This window comes from Lepidochelys kempii, chromosome 7, assembly GCF_965140265.1.
Source record: "Lepidochelys kempii isolate rLepKem1 chromosome 7, rLepKem1.hap2, whole genome shotgun sequence".
NCBI classification, from domain to species: domain Eukaryota; kingdom Metazoa; phylum Chordata; order Testudines; family Cheloniidae; genus Lepidochelys; species Lepidochelys kempii.
This window is the reverse complement of record NC_133262.1, coordinates 56,552,971-56,578,365: the sequence shown is the minus strand read 5'-3', so window position 1 is coordinate 56,578,365 and position 25,395 is coordinate 56,552,971. Positions and strand designations below refer to the sequence as shown.

At 44.6% G+C, this 25,395-nt stretch overlaps 1 protein-coding gene across 12 annotated transcripts in view; it reads left to right on the top strand.

Annotated features, from left to right (window-relative positions):
- GBF1 (golgi brefeldin A resistant guanine nucleotide exchange factor 1) overlaps window positions 1-25,395 on the top strand; it is a 179,846-nt gene that overhangs the window by 84,163 nt on the left and 70,288 nt on the right. For all 12 annotated transcript variants that reach the window (XM_073352952.1, XM_073352959.1, XM_073352955.1 and 9 more), the window contains exon 4: window positions 21,748-21,879. In XM_073352952.1, the coding sequence (XP_073209053.1) occupies window positions 21,748-21,879 (132 nt within the window). The remainder of the gene's footprint in view (window positions 1-21,747; window positions 21,880-25,395) is intronic.

Genomic DNA, 25,395 nt, shown 5'->3' with positions numbered 1-25,395 from the left:
TCTGGTATTGTGCAAAGCATGTATAAAATACCTCTATGGAACGAGAATAGTGACTGAATAGAGTTCTGTAGTGTGTTACAACCTAATTGCTCTTTCTTTGACATGTGCCAATTTTCAAAGAAGAGGAAAAGAGTGCTTAAAGTTGATGCACATCAAACTTGTGCTGTCTGTAAGACGGATGGATCAGTCCATCCTCTGGACTTGGCCGTCTGCAATGCAATTCCCGGTGGGTTTCATTTAGACCAGCTAGCCTTGTTAAAGCGGCTGCTCTCTTTCTCTCCTATTAGGAGGAAACCTGGCCCTAATTCACAACAGGAGCAAGATCAATAACTATCAGTGTTGGGTCATGGGCAGATGAATTTGTCATGGAGTGGCTGCTTTTGCTTTGGTTTAGTCTGATTTAGTAATTTCATTTGGAGTTGAAAGTCACTACCTCAGAGGGTATTGGCTGGCCATGGGCACTGAAGCTTGGAGCTGGGGCAAGTTCAGTCCAGGGGCTAGCCATTCTCCTGTGTTTATTTACTTTGTGTAAGAAATCCACCCAAACAGTCTCAGTTAGTTGGAATCAGAGACAGCGTGAAGCTTATCTGTGCTTTTGGTGCACTTTAACTGGGCTTTATGGCCATTTTCAGTAGTGATTTATGAAAAACAGTTTACAAAATGATGCTTTCCTTTCTCCTTTTCAGTAATTGGTGCTGCTGAGCTAGTGTAAATACTGACTGCTGGCCCTCAAGTGAAGGAATAGGAAGCCCTTATTTTTGTAAACCACTACTAGAAATCTGTTTTAAGGTGAGGTTCAGTTGTTGTGTATTATAGTGAATTGACCCCAGAGCGACTGGAGAGATGGCTGTCCTGTACATCAAATGATAGTGCCTCTTGTGAAGTACATTACCATGAGCTTTTATTTTTAGTGATAAAATAATGCCTTTAAAACCATCATCTTGCCTTTAAAAAAAGAAAAAAGCAGCCATGAAATGTTACCAAGTTAAAAAAGTGTGTGTTATTTCTCTTGTTTTACTCAACTCTAAAGTATACAAAACCTTATTTAGTCAGTCTGTTTTTTACCTGGGAGAAAAGGTAAGTATAAGCCCACAGACATGGTTGCTTCTGGGGCCTTGACACGAAGGAACAGACGGTTTGTAATTCACTTGATCATTTTTGCACTGATTTTTCACAAATGATTCATTGCATCTGTTCTAGCCGTACTGAATCAGTTGAGGGACTCTTAGGACTTGTCTACACTTAAAACGCTGCTGCAGTGCAGTTGCAGTGCTGTAGCACTTCAGTGAAGATATTACCTACCCTGGTGGGATGGCTTCTCCTGTCGGCGTAGGTAATCCACCTCCCCATTAGGGGTATGGATTTTTCACATCCCTTGCAATGTAGTTATACCAACCTAATTTCCTAGAGTAGACTAGGCCTTATTCTGCATCCCCAGTTACGCTGTCCTAAATTGGCTTCAGCTGCAATGCCCTCTGCTTAGAAATGCCTCCTCTCCAACCTACCCTGAGAAATACCCATCCCCTGTTCTTGAGCCTGGCAGGGCTCAGGCATGGTACCAGTCTTCTGTACCTACAGTTATGCTCTCTCAAACGATTGAAGCTCAGTTGATAACCCCTAAAAGAGCGTAAGCTGCCAGCGTGGCTGATACCACCTTCAATAAATGATAGCAGAGCTGTTGTGTGTAGGAGCAGAGTATATACTGCAGTCATGCAAAGGGAAGCAGCAGTGCTAGTGTAGCCGAAGCCTTGGTGACTGATGGAGGGCAGTAATGAACAGTGTAGGGATCAGCATATAGCACAGAGCCTGAAAACTGCCATGTTGTTGTAACATGGTAGATAGTGTTTCTATGCTAGAATTGTTGTGAGTTACCACTGATGAGGTGTTTCAGGTAAAGTACAGAGGTGCATGGAGAGTTTGTACCATTAATACACTGGACCCTCACTAGAAAGCGGGATTTGGGATCCATACGCTGTACCGCATTAACGCAGGGACTGTGTTAAAATGAATTGCAGTTAAAGTAATTAAATTTGGGATCCATGGCTGCGACAGCATTATATGCGAATTTGCGCTATATAGACGTGCGTTCTAGCGAGGGTCTGGTGTATTAGCATATGCCGTCTTCTGAATACATTCTACTTCTCATCTCTTGACCCAGATACTTTTCCCCCAATTTCAAACTTTCAGGTATCCGTGAAGATCCTAATCTTTAGCCTGATTTGCCCATTGTGGTCACAGAATTTCTTTGGAGCAAAGGTGAAGATGAGACCCATCTTCTCTGAAAGATGGTTGTAATTCCGAGTCTCTCAGATAACTTCCACCTTTGGGAGAGAATTCTTCAAAAAGCGCCTTTTGAAGATTGGGTCTCAGACCAGCATTTGTGAAGAAAGATAATTTCAAAAGACCAGTTCCTTGGGTAGGTTGTAAGGCCTTTCCAGTACCATTGGGAGCTAAGACTATAAATGTATTATGTCTTTGAAAAAGCTAGAATACTAGTATTCTAGAACCTGCCAGAGGATCATCTTTTCTGAATTCTTTTCTTGACCTGAGAGCAATTGGTCTCTCCAGGATTGAGGTTGAGATCTATTTGTGAAGCTGTGTGCAGAGTTTGTATCTGTGGGTCTTAAGCATTGTGTCCTGATCTAACGTGTCTCTTCCTGGAATACAGTAGTGCAATGTTTGATCGTGGTGCACAGCTTCTACCTTGTATGAGGTATGAGAGGAAAGTTCTTAGAAACTCGGTTGGATCTACGTTCAATTTAAAGTTTAAGGAAGAAGTGTACTGCTCTTCATAAAGGGCTCTCAATATTCCCCTAGGAATCTAAAATAGAGGCTATATGGTACAAGTAGATTATTACTGGGCAAATACATAGTGTAGAGTAATTGATTTGTTGACTTGACTTGATTAAGAAAAGCCTCCAAGTCACTGAAGAGGTATTCAAGTCATAGGGTGAGACTGAGCTCCCTAGGATTAATTTTAAATCCTTCTTCCAGCGACCTTCAACCTTTCCATGCCAAATAGCTGCTCAGTTCAGTTTTAGTGCTGCCCTAGTTCTGGAATAGAGCTTGTTGGACATGACATCCAGCTAATTACAGATCAGCTATAGCTTAAGGAAAAATTTTTACCGTGCAGTTCCTATCTGTTTCTTTAGTCTTAATTATTAAGATCACAATTAATTAAGACAAGTTTCTTGAACTTCTGAATTAAAATCCACCACCAAACCTATTTCTTCCACAAAGCCCAAGCATTCAATTCTATATCGGTAAAATAACAGGATAGGGGTTTTTTTTAATCCAAAGAAATGTGAATGGTGTATCATCTAGGTCTGTAAATGCATCTCTTCTCTGTTGTCTCCTGTGTTGTAAGCACCTCTGAGTAGGAACAAGGAATGTTTGTGCTTTGTACAGCTCCATGCTTGCCGTTGGTGTTTAACACGTTTGTTTTCCTTGTGAAGGAGTAATGAATACTTCTCAAATTTTTATAATGCCACTGAAGTGCATCCACCTTTGGAGCAGAATACTGCAGCCAGGTGGACAGTATGTTGTGTAACAGTGTTGGTGATGTTGGAGTGTTTTTATAATATTTTAGCTGAGGATGCCAGGGCAAATGCCTGCTCATGGGAAAAGTCAAAGGATTTTTAATAAGGAAGAGCAGCTGGTCTAAGCCAAAACTCTCAGCATTACTACCACTGGAGGAGCTGTACAAGTGGTAGCTAAGGTGGGAGACTTTAACAGTCACTAATGGAGACAGGCCCTTAAATGAGCTGAAGGTGTCCTGACCAGAAGATATCAAGAGTGGCAAATGTTCATTACATATTGTATGTCCCCTTCCCCCAAAATAAAATCTCAGTTCAGAGGGCCTCTTGAGATCACAGCACAATGAAGCAATCATTTGTTAAAGTCATGTTTAGTGAAAAGGAGATAAACACATGAAGCTGCAGTCTGACAAATGAAAGCATTTGTGCCATTGTAATGAAATTAGGCAAACAGAACGGGCTTGACAGCTCTGGGTTCTCCCTGTCAAACTACATTTGTAATTGTAGCCCTGCATTCATGTGTGGCTGTGAATGGCACCGTTCTCCTTTCAGTAACACATGCAGGGCCCCTGAATGCCTGCGCTAATTCACAGGGAATTAGACTTGGAGAGTGTATTTAGAGGCTTTCTGAAAAGGACTGGTAATTAACCTCTCAGCTCTCCCTCGTTAGCTGGGACGTCCTTCATTTTAGACCCATATTTATCTCTTCTCCCATACAAACCTGCTGTTATATCCCCATGTATTATTGTGAAGTATTGATTTCAGAGATTTACAAACTAAGGGTTCACCCTCAAAACATTGCTTCTGCAGATTCCCACAGTGAGCTCACATGCTCTGCCATGCAGCAACAGAACCCCCTTCAAAACACCTAGGGGGGAATGTGTGTATGGCCCTCTCTTCAGCATACTAGAACCGAGGGTGTAAAGTCTCCCACTTGACAGCTGTCCCTCAGTTTCCTCTCAAGCTGCCAGCCTGGGTGGATGCAGAACCCAATCTTCTCCCCTTGTTGAGGGTTTATGTAGGGTGAGAGAGTGCATTTTTGGTAACCATTATGGAAGGTCAGGTGGCTACAAGTTTTCTTTGGAGGGACTCTCATGATACCTTGGGCTTTAGGGCTATACTTAGGGACCCAGTTGCCATTGTTTGAAGGTATTCATGCTATGGGATTCTGTGGCCAGATGAACAGGTAGTTCACTGAGGTAGGATCAGTCTTTGTAAAAGTAGCAGTCCTGTTTTTGATTCCAGAGGCCTTGTCTAGACAAGATGTTTTGTTCCACTCTAACTTGAGTTAGAAACCTGATTTTAATAGCTAATCTAGACACTGCACAAACATTTGTTCAGGGACACTGTTCAGACTACGGTGCACCACAACCAGGAAAAACCACGTGTCCTGGAACAAATGGATGAATTGCCTGAATTTAGTGTTGCTTTTACCTATTGCTCAGATTAATAAGAAAAACACCTGTTTGTAATGTAAGTCAGTGCTTAATTAGGGAAAGTGCCTCATGCTGGAAACGTGTTCTTGTCTGAGTTGTCTGGTGTGTGTTACAGTGAGGTGCACATAATAAAGAGGGTTTCAACAGCCTTCCTTAAGGCTCAACATCAAAGGGTAACAGCTGTTGCATAGGAAAGGGTCAGGCAGGTCATGTGGTTTGCATTGCAGTTGCCTGTGCTGTGGATAAATGATGTTGAAATAACTTGTCATAAACTATTCTTTCTTGCTCATTTAATCTGATTCGAAACGCATAGCAGACCCTGATAAGAGTTACTCAGGAGTGAAGAGTTTAACTACCAGAGAAAGCAGCTTATGTGAGCATTTTAGATCAGGAATGTGCCAACAGTGTATCAGCAATGAGATGAAATTTCTTCACAGACGGACCCGATCTTCTGTACCAGGAATGCAGGGGAATGAGTGGCCTTAATACACCTTGTTTTCTGGGATGATGTTAGATGCACCAGCCAGGCTCTGGAGTGCAATTGGATGGGATGGCCTCCCAACAGGAGGAGACTGACTTTTGCCCTCAGTGAAATTAGCTGTTGCTTGGAGAGGTAGGGAGAGTAGTCTGCTATTGAAGGTAGCGTGATGTAACAGAGCTCGGTGGTGGGATGGCTCCTAGTTTTTTCAGTATAAAAGAGATCTAAACTTTCATTAAAAGCAAACGCTTCAGTGAGGAATAACTATAACTGTCCCTAACTATACAGCTGTGCTGCAAAGCGAATGGAAGTTTATACCTTTGTTGTAAAAGCACAACAGCACAACCTGAAACTGAATGGGTCTGGTGTTCTCATAACTGGAAATAGTCCAGAGGATCTGCAAGTGAAAGCATGGTGGTTGCAGGGTTTCTAACTTCATACTAAAAATCTGGCTCTTTTGACCAAGCTGCTTTTAATATGTTACTAAAGCGATTAAGGACATTTCCTTCACTACTTGCTCAATCCACATAGACTGCCTTGGGTCATCTGAGCCTACCACAGAGCTGTTATGGTTCGCTTCTTTATTTGTTTTCTTGACGTTGCATTGGAGTGACTCCTGAATTTTCCGTTAATGGAGAGTTGGAGGTAGGGTTACCATCTTTCAGGTTCCCAAAAAGAAGATGCTGCTGGGGGCAGGGGGGTACAGTTGGAGGTTCTGGAGGGGGTGTTTTGTGGGGTGCTGGAGGGTGTGTGTGTGTGTGTACTGGGAAGGGGTATTTGGGGTGGTGCTGGAGGGGTGTGGGAATTTGGAGGGGTACTGGAGCGGGGTGTGTGTACTGGGAAGAGTACCTGGAGGGTGCTAGAGGGAGTACCTGCAGCCTCATTCTCGAGGTGGGGGACGGTGTCACTTCCTGTCATGGTGGCAATGCAGATGGGCAGGCCTGGGATGCAGTGCCAACTATCCATCAGCGTCTCCCTACCTCTCCCGCTCCCCACGGGTGGGAGTCAGCACTGCGGCTGCAGTGGGAGGGACCAATCAGGACACAGAGCCAGCTCTTTCTGAGCTGTGATATCTGCTCCACAAAAATCCGGACACTGCCTCTTATTTGAAAAATCTGCATGGATAGAGGGTGGAGGATCGAAGAGGAAATGTCTGAGAAAACCGCTATGTATGGTAATGCTAGTTGAAGGTGTTTTGAAGCTGTTTCCTAAAGGAGACCCAACCCCTCTATGGATCACTAGAACCTAGTTTTTACTATAGCTCCCCCACCCCCATTCTGAGCAGTTTGCAGATATTGGGGACCCTGGGTGAGATTTTGATCTGCTTTTGACACTCACTCAGTTTGTTCCTCTCCATAGTACACAACATTAACGTCTTTATTCCACAGCTGAAATCAGGTGCCCAGTCAGGAGAAATTTCCTTTGTTTCTAAGAGCTCATGCAATGAGATGCCCCTTGCTGGGAAGTTCACTTGGAGAGACATCTTTAATTATCAGGATTTCTGAGCTTCTTGCTGGTGTGGCGACTTTCACTGGAAAGTGATGAGACATCTGACCCTGGCAGAGCAGGAACCCTAGGGACAAGAACACATGAACACCTTTCCAAAGTGCTTTAAATAATGGCTTAGCCATCATAATTTTTAAGTCTGAATTTTCAAGCACTCAATACTTCGTTTAAACAGATATTATGATGGCTAAGCCATTTTAAAAATAGGTTGGAGATGGGTTTTGCTGTCTCTTCCCTGAGGTTCCCATGCTGCCAGGGTGTCACACAACTTTGCTTTTCAGTCAGATGTCTTAAAAGGATCAATCTGCAAACAGCTCCTCATCTCCCTTCCTACCCCAATTCTTGATCAAAAGGTCTTCTCTATTAGCTTTCAGGGCTGAGCTGCTCCTTAAAGAGGTGACCCCTCCCTTCTCCCCTAAGCAGTATATGAACCTTCAACCCAAGCCAGTAATAGAACAGGGAAATGGAAGATACTGTCCAGTTTTTACAAAAACAACGAGGAGTCCGGTGGCACCTTAAAGAGTAACAGATTTATTTGGGCATAAGCTTTCATGGGTAAAAAACCCACTTCTTCACTCCTCGTTGTTTTTGTGGATACAGACTAACACAGCTAACTCCTCTGATACTTTGTCCAGTTTTTGTTATCAGTAGAGATGAGATGAGGGCGTAGTGGCTGAGAAAGCTACATTGAAGGGGCACAGACTGCAATTGCAATATGTGGGCAGGAGGTACTGGGTGTATGATTTTGAAATTGACAGTTCTCTGCAATATTGGCTGTGTGAACCTTTGATGGGAGACCTTCTGAACTACATTATTGAAGCACAAAACACTGAGTAAATGTAGAATTATTTTTATGGGTTTCTCTGTTGACTTTGTTTAAATAAAAGCTCAAGAATTGTGTTTAAAAATTTCTAGAAATGTTAGTGCTGTTTTTAGGTGCTGAATTTATAGTCCAGGAGAGGGATGTTGTCTGTTTACAGATAACATATAGCACGGACAGATGCTGCACAGGCTTCCCCCATATAACACTGCACTGCCATTGAGTTTCAGTCCTCTTATGAAAAGATGGTGCAAGATTTCAATCATCCCGCATGTTGAATCCTTGGTGCATCTGCCAAAGCAACCAATAAGGGACCCCTAATGACATTATGGACACTAGTCCCCTAAGAACCAGACTGAGACCAGAGACATCACATAGGCCACTGAACAGCCTTCAGATGGTGGTCGCTAGAAACTTCACTGGGCTTCAGTCTCTCTCTGAAGGTACTTGGATATGCTCAGGGAGCAATCCCTTTCCTTACACTCCCTTCCCAAAATCTACAGGTAATTACTCCAAATATCAAACACTGTTCTATTTGCATATTAATATTTTTAACTATATATGGACATCCTAATGGAAATAGATCTTTAAATAATGCAAAAATCCTATTAATAGAGAACTTGGTGAAGAGGGGGATCACAGACGGACAGCACTCTCTCATAATTAGGGCTTCTATTTTGGGGGATTTATTTTTAGCAATTTGCGAGTCTTACGTAGATGTCCAAAAATTGGAGGTTTGGGGGACTTTCCTATGTATATTATTTACATCAATTCATTACAGTAGTATATGCTGTAATGATTAATCTTTGTAACATTCCCTAATGGCCTTTAACGTAGTACTGTTTCAAACAGCACTGCATTATAGCACACTAGGGAACCTTTAGTGCGCACCAGCAGGGTCTATGTGGACCTATTAATGCACAACATGTTTGTGCACTGTACATATCATACCCCTGTAGTCTGCATTACTGCTCCTTGTAGACAAGCCCTTAAATATAAGTAACTCTAGTCTCTCTTGGCTCTGTTTTCTAACCTGGGTATGATAGAACAACAGCACTAGTTGATCTTCTGAAGACTGATCAGGTGTCAGTGCTGATTCATTTTGATCTGTCAGTTGCCTGTGATACTGTTGATTGTGTGGTTTCAGAGTAGCAGCCGTGTTAGTCTGTATCCGCAAAAAGAAAAGGAGTACATGTGGCACCTTAGAGACTATAACAAATTTATTTGAGCATAAGCTTTCGTGAGCTACAGCTCACGGATGAAGTGAGCTGTAGCTCACGAAAGCTTATGCTCAAATAAATTTGTTAGTCTCTAAGGTGCCACATGTACTCCTTTTTGTTGATTGTGTGACATTGCAGGACACATCTGCTGCTGTCTCTAGCAGGAGTAGATGGGGTTGCTAGTGAGTGGCTGTACTCCCTTTCAGAGATCCCAAAAGATAAAGGTTCACATTCCCTGAGGCTTCTCATATGTAGGTGACGTTCTTGAATGGGCTTGTCTTTGGGGATTAAACCCAGGACCTCTGGATGTAAAAGCATGAGATTGAGGATCAGGTCCACTAACTTGAAGGCAGTAGCAGACTTGTAATCTTCGGTGGCCTTGTCTTCACTATGGGAAAATGGAAATGGCCCACCTGATGATCACTTTAGATAAGCTATTACCAGCAGGACAGTGGGGTGGGAGGAGGTATTGGTTCATATTCTCTCTGTATATATAAAGTCTGCTGCAGTTTCCACGATATGCATCTGATGAAGTGAGCTGTAGCTCACAAAAGCTTATGCTCTAATAAATTGGTTAGTCTCTAAGGTGCCACAAGTACTCCTTTTCTTTTTGCGAATACAGACTAACACGGCTGTTACTCTGAAACCTAACTAAAGATAAAATCCTAGTGAAGACAAGGCAGTTTGTAGTCCTTCATATGAGGTAGCAGATAGTTTAAAAACTAGTCTCACTCAAACTCCTAATTTATGTGAAGGCTACAGACTGCCTTGTCTTCATTAGGATTTTAGTTAACCAGTTAAATTGGATTGAGAACACAACTTTTTCCTAGTGAAGACCAGGCCTATGTGTGGTCTAGATGCAGGATAAAGAAACGCATTACCATGTGATATGCACTAAGACAACGTGTCTCTGTACGCTCATCCTTCCTGTTCAAATAGTATGTGTGGTGTTCAATGGGGTTGTTGAGAGAGGTATGAACTATGGTGTGTTCTATATCCTGATACCCACCTCTGTTTCTGTCTTGTCAATATGGTTGATGCAGTTTAGTTACTCACTGGCTGAGGCTTCACACAGGTAAGATTAAGTAGAAGCTTGTTAGTAAGGGAAGAAACAGCAGAGATTTATATAAGTCCCCTTAACTGAGGCAGTGCATCTGTTTGTTACTCAGGATTTCAATCTGGTATTCATAGAAAAGTAAAGCTGGAAGGGACCTCGAGAGGTCATCTGTGTCAGCCTCCCATGCTGAGGCAGGACTGTATTAGGTCCTAAGCTTCCTTTGGGTAGGCAGGAGCAATTTTTTCATCTATGTGCTTTTCTTGACAAGCAATCTTAAAGGCCCCAAGCGGTATGGGTCTTGGGTACCTGAGACAGCAGCTCTCCCCCAGTGTGGTACTGCTGCAGTTGTGAAACCGACACTGAGCAATCAGCCTTTGGCTTAAAAGGAAGCTGTCTAGTTATGTAAGGGCTCTTTCTCTGAGGGATCCTCAGCGCTGGAACTGTTAGTATACACGTGCCTGATGAAACTTGATTTATTAACATTAGGAGCACAACTCCTCTACCTTTCTGGATTCTTGTAAGAGAGGGCTGAGGGAAGGGTGAATGGTTTGGCAGGTATGTACAATGGGTTGATTAACTTGGTGACTCTTTTGATAGATCCTCAAAGCTGATCATAAGTCTGTCAATATAGATCCATTAGTTTTGTATATTTTTAATATTGCACAGGTGCCTGTAACCTTAGAAAAGTGCACCTACAACAAGGCAGAGATTTTCCCCAACTTGCTAACGAGTCACTGCCACGCCTTCAGTTTCTTGTAGGGATGTTTATTGTCCAAACTTAAACAAAATGGCTCTTCAGCTCGCCTGTTACATTTTAGGCTCTCACTGCCTCCCCTGCCAGGGGACTCTGGCAGTCCTGCTCCTGCTTCTTTGCTTCCTGCAGCTTCCTGCCTCTTTCTCAGCCAGTTCCCCCTCACTGGGTCTCTCTCTGACTCTTTATATGCCGAGCTTCACTCTTTTAAGCCTAACTAGGGTCAGATGACCAGGCACAGGTGCACTGGCCCTGCTCCCTCTTAGAAGGCCAGTCACCTTGTGACAGTTCTACAAAGCAAATTTAGTATATGCCTACACTGCACTTAAAACCTATGGCTGGCCTGTGCCAGCTGAATCGAGTACATGGGGCTCAGGTTAAAGGGCTGTTTAACTGCGGTGTAGATGTGGGGGTTTGGCCTGGAGCCAGAGCTCTAGGACCCTGTGAGGTGAGCGTGTCCCAGAGCTTGGGCTGCAGCCTAAACCAGAACATCTAAGCCGCAATTAACTCCTTAGCCCAAGCCCTGTGTCTCTGAGTCAGCTGGCACAACAATGTGGGTGTTTAATTGCATTGTAGACATACCCTTAAGCATGGTTGAAAGCATGTCTCATGATCTCTGCATTTCCATGAGCTATTGAGAAGTCATACAGTTGTAATGTCATATCAGAATATTATCCTTTCTGTGCTCCTTGTGGTTTTTTGTCTACAGGTTTTCTTTCTCATTACAAACGGAGTAGAAGAAACCATATTACTTTGCTTTAGGCTATGTCTACACAGTTGACCTGGGTAATTGGCATCTGGGTTTGAGCACCCAAATTGTCCTAGTCCTACTGTGAGCAATCCCACTGTAAAGCCATAACCTTATTACTGTGTCCTCACTGTTTCTGCTCTGGCCTCTAGTTCTTTATGCTGAGACACTCTAGAATTATTTCCCTGTCAGTTGTGGGATAAATTATCTGTCCTTCAGGGGGAATTGTGGGAAGGCATTGGAGAACTATTGGCACTAGAATGATTTAGCTTGAAAAGTAAGTGGGCTCCAGCCTGAGTCCAAGTTATGCCTGTGTTCTAACTCACAAACCTGAACTTAAAGCATCTCCAAGCCCAGGTAGAAAGTTCCCTTGTTGGTTCCTTCTCAACATACAACTCTATGCATCTGCCTGTCTCTAAGGTAGCTGTACAGAGGACTCCTGTTGTACAAAGCAACAAGAATTTGCGTAATAGCACATTCTTCCTTGAGTGATGGTCCCTACTGAGGGTTATGCTCATGCGCCATGTACCCAGACCCAGAGCTTTTCAAAGTAGTTGTGTGTGTTGGTCCACACAAGTGCCCTTGCATTGCCTCATGGTTTCACCCGAGGTGATAAAGGGCAGGATGGACCGACCACGTGTTGAGTTCCTTATCACCAACACATAATCCGAGTTGGAGCTTCTGCTTTTCTCTCATCCTTGGTGACTTAGGTGCTGACTCAGTGTCTGGTCTAGTGCCAGAGCACCCATGGAAAAAAATATAGTGGGTGCTTAGCACCCACCAGCAGCCAGCTCCTCCCCAGTGCTTCCCACCCACCAACGGTCCTGCTGATCAACTACTCCCCCTCCCTCCCAGCACTCCTGCCCTCTGCGTTCAGCTGTTCCGTGGTGTGCAGGAGGCACTGGGGAGAAGGGGAGGGGGCAGAGCGGGGGCAGGAAAAGGCAGGGCTGGGGGCGGAGTGGGGCAGAGGTGGGGGTTTGGGGGAAGGGGTGGAGTGGGGGCAGGGCTTGGGATAGAGCGGGGTCCGAGCAGCTTGCTCCTAGAGAAGTGTAGAGCGCAATTGAGGACCTCCCTTTGATGAATCACCCTCTTCAACCAGAAGACAGATGATTCTTTACTCTCACTGAAAGACTCTAGACCCACCCTTTGATCCCGAGGCAAGTATACACCAGCGCTGAAATTAAAATATATACTCCATCACCTACACAATGCTATTGAACTCCCCAGTTCTCCCACTAGAGAGCCTACGAACCTCCACAGAAGTGCCTGAAGGTCCACAGGTCTTGCCTGACTGGTCCACCGACGGTCAGCCCGCCATACAGCAGACTCAGTTTTTGTGTAAGCGATATTTGAGTGCATCTAGAGAGCCATCAACCACTTTGCACCCCAATGCTCTTGTCAACCCGCCCCCCTTGGGGACTGTCTCAAACTCTTTCTACCAGCATGGTTCTCAATAACAATAGACAAGCGGATTCTGGATGTCATTTGACATGGCTGTGTGATCAAGTTTGATGCTACCTTCTTCACGCCCCCCGCTACAAACCTGTTTCACTCTCACAACAATGTTCCTACCGTAGAGGTGGACTACCTCCTGCAGAGAGGAGCAGTGGAACCAGTCCTTGCAGCCTTTCAGGTCACAGGGTTCTACTCCTCATATTTCATGGTGCCCAAGAAGAAAGGGAGATGGAGACCAATCTTGGATCTCAACACCTCAACTGTTGCATTTGTAAACCGAAGTTTCACATGCTCACGCTCGCAGCCATCATTTCCTCGCTAGAAAAAGGCATGTGGTTTACAGCTCTCAATATTCAGGATGCTAAATTCCATGTCTACATCCATTCGACCCACAGATCATTCCTGAGGTTCGCCTTGAGTCTGCAACACTTCCAATATAGTGTCTTCCCATTCAGACTTACTATTGCTGTACGAATCTTCACAATTTTTTTTCCCCAAGGGTAGTGGCTCACCTCCGACAGAGATATCTTTAGTCTTCCCTTATCTGGACAACTGGCTGCGTGATCCAGAAAGGAAGCTTGGGAATCAAAGTCCCAGCTCCTTCTACTCCTCTCCTCCTTAGAGGTGAGTGTGAAAGTCAAAAAATCGACTTTATACCCTGCACAGTCCCTGGAGTTCATTGGAGCATGCATTTATGTGGCCTCCACATATGCTCACCTGCTGAAAGACCGGTTCCGGAGCCTAATGGGCTTGATTGCTTCAGTGACATTCAACCTCTCGGTCTCAGCCAGAACTTGCCTCTCCCTCCTCAGCCACATGACTGCTTGTACGTATGTCATGGACTTCGCTCACCTGCACTTCTGCTGTCTATAAGCGCAGGGAGCATACTGCCTCATGCACCAACCCCTGGACACGGTTCTCGCAATCCAACCAGAGGTCGTCATCTCTCTCCAATGGTGGACAGACCCGCTTCAAGTCTGCTCTGGAATGCTCTTCTCACCAATCGTGACAGTCATAAAAGACATGTCATTTGACAGCTGAGTAACAAATTTGGGAGATTGCATGACACAAAGAACTTGGACCATTCTAGAAGCCAGGATGCACATCAGAATCCTGGAACTTTGGGCAGTATGCAAGGCATGCCACGCATTTTTATCGTCCATCCATTCTTGTCATGTTCTCATCATGCTGGACAACACCACTATGGTTTACTACATCAGCAAGGAGGCACAAGGTCTCCAGTGCTGTGCATGGAAGCAGTGCGTTTCTGGAAATGGTTCATTACACACGGTATCCTCGACCTCTTGTTGGCAACTAACCTACCAGGGACCCAGAACGTGGTTGCCGACACACTCAGCGAGAACTTTGCAACTGACCACGAATGGAAACTGCATGACACGGTAATCGCGGACAGTTTTGGTCAGTGGGGACCTAACTCTGGTTAGGGACTTTTTTTGCATTTCGCACAAACAGCAAGTGTGTTCAATACTGCTCAAGGAGAGGAGTCAGTGCCCATTCAGAAGGAGACACCCTGATCATCGACTGGTTGGACCAGATCAACGATGCCTTCTCTCCCCTACCACTCTTGCAAAGAGTCTTTCACAGACTCCAATGGGAGAGGGCAATGGTCATCCTGATTGTTCCATTTTGGCCTCGGCAGTTCTTGTTTCCTCTTCTTCTCCGCATGTCGAAACATCCTCCACTCCTCCTCCCAACGTTTCCGGAACTGCTCCCACAATACAACGGCAGACTCGGATACCTCAATCCACAGACGCTTCACCTGACAGCCTGGTTTTTTTGGGTGGACACCTGCTAGCATGAAAATGTTTGTCGGCAGTATGAGATCTCTTCTCCAGTAGTAGGAAGGATTCCACGAGATTCCACCCAATGCACAGCTACAGACTAGGGACCGAATGGCTAGGCAGCAGTTCTGCAGAAAAGGACCTAGGGGTGACAGTGGACGAGAAGCTGGATATGAGTCAGCAGTGTGCCCTTGTTGCCAAGAAGGCCAATGGCATTTTGGGATGTATAAGTAGGGGCATAGCGAGCAGATCGAGGGACGTGATCGTTCCCCTCTATTCGACATTGGTGAGGCCTCATCTGGAGTACTGTGTCCAGTTTTGGGCCCCACACTTCAAGAAGGATGTGGATAAATTGGAGAGAGTCCAGCGAAGGGCAACAAAAATGATTAGGGGACTGGAACACATGAGTTATGAGGAGAGGCTGAGGGAGCTGGGATTGTTTAGCCTGCAGAAGAGAAGAATGAGGGGGGATTTGATAGCTGCTTTCAACTACCTGAAAGGGGGTTCCAAAGAGGATGGCTCTAGACTGTTCTCAATGGTAGCAGATGACAGAACGAGGAGTAATGGTCTCAAGTTGCAGTGGGGGAGGTTTAGATTGGATATTAGGAAAAACTTTTTCACTAAGAGGGTGGTGAAACACTGGAATGCGTTACCTAGGGAGGTGGTAGAATCTCCTTCCTTAGAGGTTTTTAAGGTCAGGCTTGACAAAGCCCTGGCTGGGATGATTTAACTGGGAATTGGTCCTGCTTTGAGCAGGGGGTTGGACTAGATGACCTTCTGGGGTCCCTTCCAACCCTGATATTCTATGATTCTATGATTCTATGATCCTACTGAGCTAAATAGGCACGTTTCAGCTCCTGGGCCCAACAGAAAGCTGTTGGCATCCTGATGCTCTTGAACTATTTCCTCTCTTTGAAGGCCTTGGGGCTTGCTCTCAACTCCATCAGGATGCAAGCAGTAGCTATTAGCACTTTACACTCTCTGGTGGAGGGACATTCAATTTTTAACCACCCTTTGACTGCCCAATTCTAGAAGGGCCTTGTATGTAAATACCTGCCCATTCAGCCTATCACTCTGCAGTGGGACCTCAGCCCAGTTCTTACTACCTTAATGAACTCTCCCTTTAAATCCATGCCCTCCTGATCCCTTTTTCTTCTTTCCATGAAGGTCGCTTTTCTGGTGGCTATCACCTCTGTAAGGAGGGTTGGCAAACTTGGAGCCATGATCGTAACAACATAAGAATGGCCATACTGGGTCAGACCAAAGGTCAGCCCAGCCTCATATCCTGTCTACCGACAGTGGCCAATGCCAGGTACCCCAGAGGGAGTGAACCGAACAGGTAATGATCAAGTGATCTCTCTCCTGCCATCCAGCTCCGCCCTCTGACAAACAGAGGCTAGGGACACCATTCCTTACCCATCCTGGCTAAAAGCCATTAATGGACTTAACCTCCATGAATTTATCTAGTTCTTTTAAACCCTGTTATAGTCCTAGCCTTCACCACCTCCTCAGGCAAGGAGTTCCACAGGTTGACTTTGTGCTATGTGAAGAACTACTTCCTTTTATTTGCAAAAAGAAAAGGAGTACTTGTGGCACCTTAGAGACTAACCAATTTATTTGAGCATAAGCTTTCGTGAGCTACAGCTCACTTCATTGGATGTATACTGTGGAAAATACAGAAGATGTTTTTATACAAACAGACCATGAAAAAATGGATGTTTATCACTACAAAAGGTTTTCTCTCCCCCCCACCCCACTCTCCTGCTGGTAATAGCTTATCTAAAGTGATCACTCTCCTTACAGTGTGTATGACCCCCACGAACATGGTACAGTTCTGAGGTGACCTAGAATCGTATTTTCGACATCTCTGACTCAAGGAATATTTCCAACACACCTCTGAACAACATACTAATCCACAGAGACCTCCCTACCAACACTACAAAAAGGATTCTAGGTAGATTCCTCCTGAAGGTTAAGACTGCAGACTGGACTTCTACATAGAGTGCTTTCGCCAACGTGCACGGGCTGAAATTGTGGAAAAGCAGCATCACTTGCCCCACAACCTCAGCCGTGCAGAACACAATGCCATCCACAGCCTCAGAAACAACTCTGACGACATAATCAAAAAGGCTGACAAAGGAGGTGCTGTTGTCATCATGAGTAGGTCAGAATATGAACAAGAGGCTGCTCGGCAGCTCTCCAACACCACTTTCTACAAGCCGTTACCCTCTGATCCCACTTAGAGTTACCAAAAGAAACTACAGCATTTGCTCAAGAAACTCCCTGAAAAAGCACAAGATCAAATCCGCACAGACACACCCCTGGAACCCCGACCTGGGATATTCTATCTACTACCCAAGATCCATAAACCTGGAAATCCTGGGCGCCCCATCATCTCAGGCATTGCACCCTGACAGCAGGATTGACTGGTTATGTAGACTCCCTCCTCAGGCCCTATGCTACCAGCACTCCCAGCTACCTTCGAGACACCACTGACTTCCTGAGGAAACTACAATCCATCGGTGATCTTCCTGATAACACCTCCTGGCCACTATGGATGTAGAAGCCCTCTACACCAACATTCCACACAAAGATGGACTACAAGCCGTCAAGAACACTATCCCCAATAAATGTAACGACTAACCTGGTGGCTGGACTTTGTCCTTACCCATAACTATTTTACATTTGGGGACAACATATACCTTCAAATCAGCGGCACTGCTATGGGTACCTGCATGGCCCCACAGTATGCCAACATTTTTATGGCTGACTTAGAACAACGCTTCCTCAGCTCTCATCCCCTAACGCCCCTACTCTACTTGTGCTATATTGATGACATCTTCATCATCTGGACCCATGGAAAAGAAGCCCTTGAGGAATTCCACCATGATTTCAACAATTTCCATCCCACCACCAACCTCAGCCTGGTCCAGTACACACAAGAGATCCATTTCCTGGACACTACAGTGCTAATAAACGATGGTCACATAAATACCACCCTATACCGGAAACCTACTGACCACTATTCCTACCTACATGCCTCCAGCTTTCACCCTGACCACACCACACGATCCATTGTCTACACGTTTCAATCTCTCTGGTCACGTGATTACAGACATGAAAGTTGCGATATTACAACAGAAAAACTTCAAATCCAGACTCCAGCGAGAGACTGTTGAATAGGAATTCATTTGCAAATTGGATACAATTAACTTTGGCTTGAATAGAGACTGGGAGTGGCTAAGTCATTATGCAAGGTAACCTATTTCCCCTTGTTTTTTCCTACCCCCCTCCCCCCGACGTTCTTGTTAAACCCTGGATTTGTGCTGGAAATGGCCCACCTTGATTATCATACACATTGTAAGGAGAGTGATCACTTTAGATAAGCTATTAGCAGCAGGAGAGTGTGGTGGGGGGAGAGAAAACCTTTTGTAGTGATAATCACCCATTTTTTCATGGTTTGTGTGTATAAAAACATCTTCTGTACTTTCCACAGTATGCATCCGATGAAGTGAGCTGTAGCTCACGAAAGCTTATGCTCAAATAAATTGGTTAGTCTCTCTAAGGTGCCACAAGTACTCCTTTTCTTTTTGCGAATACAGACTAACACGGCTGTTACTCTGAAACCTTTCCTTTTATTTGTTTTAAACCTGCTGCCCATTAATTTCCTTTGGTGGCCCCTAGCTCTTATATTATAGGAACAAGTAAATAACTTTTCCTTATTCACTTTCTCCACACCACTTATCATTTTATAGACCTCTATCATATCCCCCCCTTAGTCTCCTCTTTTCCAAGCTGAAAAGTCCTAGCCTCTTTAATCTTTCATCATATGGGACCCATTCCAAACCCCAAATCACTTTAATTGCCCTTCTCTGAACCTTTTCTAATGCCAATATATATTTTTTGAGATGAGGAGACCACATCTGTATGCAGTATTGAAGACGTGGCAGTACCATGGATTTATATAAGGGCAATAAGATAATCTCTGTCTTATTCTTTATCCCTTTTTTTTAATGATTCCTAACATCCTGTTCGCTTTTTTGACTGCCGTTGCACACTGCATGGATGTCTTCAGAGAACTATGCACGATGACTCCAAGATCTCTTTCCTGATTAGCTGTAGCTAAATTAGCCCCCCATTATATTGTGTGTATAGTTGTTTTTTTTCTACCAATGTGCATTAGTTGACATTTATTCACACTAAATTTAATTTGCCATTTTGTTGCCCAATCGCTTAGTTTTGTGAGATCTTTTTGAAGTTCTTTACAGTCTGCTTTGGTCTTAACTGTCTTGAGCAGTTTAGTATCGTCTGCAAACTTTGCCACCTCACTGTTTACCCCTTTCTCCAGATCATTTATGAATAAGTTGAATAGGATTGGTCCTAGGACTGACCCTTGGGGAACGCCACTAGTTACCCCTCTCCATTCTGAAAATTTACCATTTATTCCTACCCTTTGTTCCCTGTCTTTTAACCGGTTCTCAATGCATGAAAGGATCTTCCCTCTTATCCCACGGCAACTTAATTTACGTAAGAGCCTTTGGTGAGGGACCTTGTCAAAGGCTTTCTGGAAATCTAAGTACATTATGTCCACTGGATCCCCCTTATCCAGATGTTTGTTGACCCCTTCAAATAACTCTAATAGATTAGTAAGACATGATTTCCCTTTATACCCCCCTTTCATCACATTTCATAGTGGTAGAGTTTCACTGTGCTTGTATCCCAAATTTCTACCAAAAGTGGTTTCCCGCTTCCACCTCAACCAACCCATATGTTTGCCAACCTTCTTTCCCAAATCGCATGTCTCAAATGAGGAATGGCAGCTTCATTCCCTCAGTGTCCCCAGGGCCCTGGCCTTTTACCTATCGAAGACTAAACCCTTCCGGAAATCTAGACTATTCATTGCCATAGCAGAGAAAATTAAAGGGCCGGCCCTCTCCTCCCAGAGAATTTCAAAGTGGGTCTTAGGGTGCATTACACCGTGCAATCAACTACCAGGACAGTCTCCACCAGATGGGCTACAGGCCCATTCCACGAGAGTGCAGGCAACAACTACTGCCGCTCTCCATGACAAACGTATATAAGGCGGCCATGTAGAGTTCAGTACACACCTTTTCTTCTCATTATGCTCAAGTGCAGTAGTCCCAAAGTGTGAGGTGTGCCCCCCCCCTTGGGGTGTGTGGAGGGCATCTGGGGGAGGGCAGGGCCTGGACCAGCCCCCTTGGGGGTGGGGTGGGAGTGCCCCCCAGCCCCTCCCCGCCCTCAGCTCTGCTCCGGTCTGGCCCCCAGCCGTGTCCTTGTCCACAGCCCCATGCATGCCTGGCCCATCTCTAGCCTTGTCTGCAGGCCGGGGCTCCGTTGCCAGCCTGGGGCTGAGGCTAGGGGCAAGGCAAGGAGTTGAGCCCCACCTTGCTGCGGGTCTGGCTGCTGGCCCGCACCACAGCCCGGCCGGGCTCTGATCCTGCCCCTGCCTCCAGCCCCGGCCTCAGACCCACCCCCAGCTGTGGCCCCAGCCTCGGCCCCCTTACCCTGTTCGCATTGCCCCCCGAGATGCGAGACGCAGCCTCTCTCCAGCCCTCGGAGGCGGGGGTGGAGTAAGGGGTGGGAGTGCAACCATCAAAACTTTGGGAACCGCTGCTCTAGTGCATGATTCTCATTTGGTGCACTGGTCCTTCATTCCATGGTTCTGTCATCTTCCCACGCTCTGCTGCTAGCTAGGTACTGCTTGTTAATCATCCTCAGTGGAAAATAATAGGTATCATCACTTGAAGAAGAAGGGGAGGTTACTTACCGTAAGGGGAGGTTCTTCGATATGTGTGGTAGCTATCTGTATTCCAATCCCATCCTCCTTCCCATCTGCTGTGGATCTGGTAGATCTGTAGTGAAGGAACTGAAGGTGCGGTTGGTCTGCTCTGCCCTTTATCTGCTCGGGCAAAACCACGAGGCAATGCAAGGGCACAGAGCTGGACCAGTGGATGCTACTACTTGGAAAAGCTCTGGGTGCATGGAGCATGCACATAACCTTCAGTGGAATACAGATAGGGACCACTCATCTCGAAGAACCTCCAGTTACAGGTAAGTAACTCACTCCCAAGTTTAGATGTATAGTCTGAAGACCAAGGTTGTTTGGGGGAGGGGGGGAAGGTGTCTAAAATGGTTTGGTTCAGTTTCTCTTGCCTAAACAAAATGAAATTGGTCTAGAACACTGACTTCAATACAAGCCCTTGGGACACACTCACCAAACATAGTCATATGTTCACACTATAGATGTAGGTGGTGGATATCCTATGCACACAGATAGTGGATATTGTGGGGGAATGGGGAAGGATGTGTCAGTTTTATATAGCTAATTTGATCACATTACAGGCATCCAAGGAAAATGCTGCTATATCTGCCAATTAATTAAAGCATTAATCTAAGGAGCCGCAGCTCTGTGGTGTTTACATAGTGCTCTGATAGTGGGAGCTCAGACGGGAGGCTCCAGAAGGCTGTTTAGAAGATCACTACGTTTGAATAAGAATTAAGGAGCTTCATAAACCCTTCCTCACTCTGCAGTGCTTATTTTTTAGGAGCAGCCCCCACCTTCCCTCCAATCTTCTGAAATGGGTAATGAGCCATTTACAGGGCTTCTTCCCTGAGAGACTGAGCTTGGACAGCTTCTTAGAAGGAAAAATAAATGCAACCTAATGAATGAGACTAATGAGCAAATTGGCAATGTGAGGACTTAGTATGTAGTATGCTGTTGGAGTTTGCAAGCATGTTGTCTCAGGCTCGAATCATACTGTCAGTCACCAAAGGGATGATCATCCTGGCTGTATACCAAGGTCCCACAGAGCTTACTCCCCTGTTACAATAATTTGTTTTTAGCACAAGTGGCTTTTAGTTCTGTGGTATGGCCATTGGTAAGCTAAATCTCTAATGATGTTCTTTTTTTGTTACAGAGCTTTCGGAAATTGAACCCAATGTCTTTCTCCGACCCTTCCTGGAAGTAATCCGTTCTGAAGACACTACAGGTCCCATCACTGGGTTGGCCCTGACATCTGTGAACAAGTTCCTCTCATATGCATTAATAGGTATGGGGCTTGGATCAATGGCATTTCCCAAAATGCCAGCAAAGTGTATTCTCTGGAAATCCCATGCATAACAGGGTAATACATATTTGCAGCCTTCTCAGGGTTGAAGTTTGCCTGGGCTGATGGTGTGGGGATGACAGAATCTCCACAATACTTAGAAAATAATGGGGAAGTGGTTTTTCTGTAAACTTGGTTCATATGATGCTGACTAGTTCCATTCACAGCTTTAGAATGTAGTAGATGGTAGTAAATAGCTCTAGGAGTTCTAGTCTTTTCTAACCATTACAGGCATTTGGAATATTTATTTTAAGCACCTAGAAGTGTGTTAGGTATGTCACAGAAATATATAAAGGAGCAGTCCATGCACTGGAGTGTTTGTCATGTGCTTTCAGACGCAATATACCAAGGTGCGAAGGGAGAGTGGAGAATGAGGGCAAGGATGATAATAATAGGTTCTCACACACACAATGAACTCAGCAGGGTTACTTGGGGAGGTATACCCAGATCTTGACAGTTCTGTGATGGGTGAATTTTTGTATAGTCCAGTCCCTGTCCAGTGGCCTATGTTTTCTCCATCAGCTCTTGAAAATCTAACTTCTCACAGTTGCAATGGCAGTAGTTTTGCTTTTACTTCTTTGTTTGCCTGTATAAAGAGAGAGTATTTCTTGGGAGAAATGGGGGAGAGGGAGGAAATCAGCTTGTGGCACTAATATTTTTAAATTAGCTGAATGGGAGATTAGGGTTCAGTGGAAACTTGAAACTCTTCCTGTGCTTACTCGACTCTAGGAACATCACTAGATTAGGGGTGGAGGGTGGTGCATGTTGCGTTGTTCTGTAGCACCCCCTCGTGGCTGTATGCACTGAGTTGTTCAGCAATCACCACAGAACATGCTATGTGCCACTGCTTGTGTTGAGGTGGCAGAGAGATAGTGGGAACAAAGAAGCCAGGCATTGCATCTGAAGGATGGGCAAAAGTTGAGGTCCTCTCCCACATTTTGTGTTTATAGGGTGGAGTGGTTGTGGAGTTGGAATCTAGTGACAAATGGCAGCTCCTGCTTTCTTAGATTTCAGGCACTTGTTACCGGAAAGCTTTGTATTGTAGGTGAATCTAATCATCACTTTAGCATAAGAAACATAGTCCCCAAGTTAAGAAAAGACATGCTAAGAAACTGGGATCTTTGTGACCTATTAAAATGGGCATCTCAGTCTGTTTCTTCTGGTCGGTACCTTGGTTTCTCTGCAGTGGTGTGTGTAATAATAAAATTAAATGCTTAACTGGTGGGATATCGCCAAACTTTTTATGTAATTTTAATGTAATGTACTGTGACAATAAGTGCATTAGCAACAAATAAACCATTTCTAGCACGTGCACCTTTGAAAATGTAAGCAACAGTGCAGCTCTGTTGTATCCTGGTAGAAAGAGGACATGACAGTTTCTAAGCAGAATGAGTACACAGTGACTTCCTGTGTACGTGCTTGTGAACTGGGAAGTAGGACCAAAATGTCAGATACACTTTTAGCTTTGTGTTTTAACAGGTAGGGTCACCTGTACAGTAGACACACACTGTGTTTCAGTCAGCAGGGTAACTGCTTAAATGGCTAAAGACAGTTGGTTTAGGATTTCAATTGTTTGTTTTAACAAAGCTAGACAGAAAATGATTGAGAGTTTGACAACATTCTTTAACTTCCTAATTAGCTACAGGTCACACCAGAGCTTCCCAACAAGAGGCCATCTCTAAAGTGTGTGGGGTGTGTGATTTTTACAGGCAATGGCAGAATCCTTTGGGTTTTGTTTTGGAACAGCACCTGTAATCCAAGTTCTCAGTGATTGCTTTAGGTGATGTTTGCAGGGGCCTTACCTTTTGTGCTTCTCCAGACACCAGTGAGGCTGGGATTAACGGTGCTGATTGAATGTCTGGCTGTGGCTGCATTGTTATATTAAATCCCTGTCATTCTTACTTTGCCTTTTGTGATATTAACTTAGTTCCTGTGTTCGAGTGAAGTATCAAAGTGCTATATAAAGATTCACAAAGTGTAAAACTCTTCTTTACAAGCAAGCTTTTCGCAGATTATAAACAGGGAAGAAGAGTGGGGAAATGTAGTGTGGCTGATGTTTGCTGTGCTTTCTAACTCTGGGTAATTGAATGACCAAACCAGAATCCTTTCCAAAATTGGCATACATTAGATCTGTGTGGGAGCAGATGGCCTGTGCTCTGCACTTGGGGTTTAAGACCAGTGTGCAGTGGAAGGACTGGTGTATTTAAGACAAGACATTTGAGGAAGTGTCTTGAGATGCAGTATGTTTATAAGAAAAGGAGTACTTGTGGCACCTTAGAGACTAACCAATTTATTTGAGCATGAGCTTTCGTGAACTACAGCTCACTTCATCGGATGCATATGAAGTGAGCTGTAGTTCACGAAAGCTCATGCTCAAATAAATTGGTTAGTCTCTAAGGTGCCACAAGTACTCCTTTTCTTTTTGCGAATACAGACTAACACAGCTGTTACTCTGAAACCTGTCAGTATGTTTATAAACAGCTCCCTCTTCTTACTCCTGAAGGGATTTTGTAGACAACACACATTTCTCATTCTCTCAGATGGAATCTCTGCCAGCTAGTCAGATGGTTGGTTGTCTAACCAGTATTCAGAGAGAGTGGTTGAAAACTCTTAAATCAGAAAACATCCTCTTCAGAGTAACACAGTTCTTGAGCGCACTTTTGACATCTGATCTCCAACTGGCTAAAGTACGAAGATCTGTTATGAGTTGGTATTAATGCAGTCATTTACTAATGGTGTAGCATGCAGCCTGTAAGTCTGCTGTCCAGTCAGAACATAAACGGCCATACTGGGTCAGACCAAAGGTCCATCTAGCCCAGTATCCTGTCTCCTGACAGTGGCCAATGCCAGGTGCCCCAGAGGGAATGATTGGAACAGGTAATCATGGTTAAAAAAAAAACAAAAAACCCAAAAAACAGGTAAAATGATTACGTATCTCTCATGCATGTAGTTTCATAGAAATAGTCAGCATTACAAAATATTGTCATGGGTTGTCTTCTGCTTTGAAGTAAACACTTCATCTTTGCTTGGACACTTACGTTCTGTAGGTACCATGGCAATTTTGTGCAGCAACAGGAAACCTTGTGACAATATTAACGTCAATTAAATTTATCTCCATTGTTTCCCAGTGCATTTGCATTTGGATTAGCTTTGATATTTCTACAGGACAACTAGCAACCGACTTCTTTGATAGGCACTGTAGAGAACATAAGGACAGCCATACTGGGTCAGACCAATAGTCCATCTAGCCCAGTATCCTGCCTTCCTACAGTGGCCAGTGCCAGGTGCTTCAGAGGGAACAGAACAGGCAATTATTGAGTGAACCAGAGCATGGGGTTGTGTCCTTGACCATCTTGGCTAATAGCCATTTATGGACCTATCATCCATGAATTTGTCATTCTTTTTTGAACGCATTCTTTTGGCCTTCGCAACGTACCCTGTTAATGAGTTCCACAGATT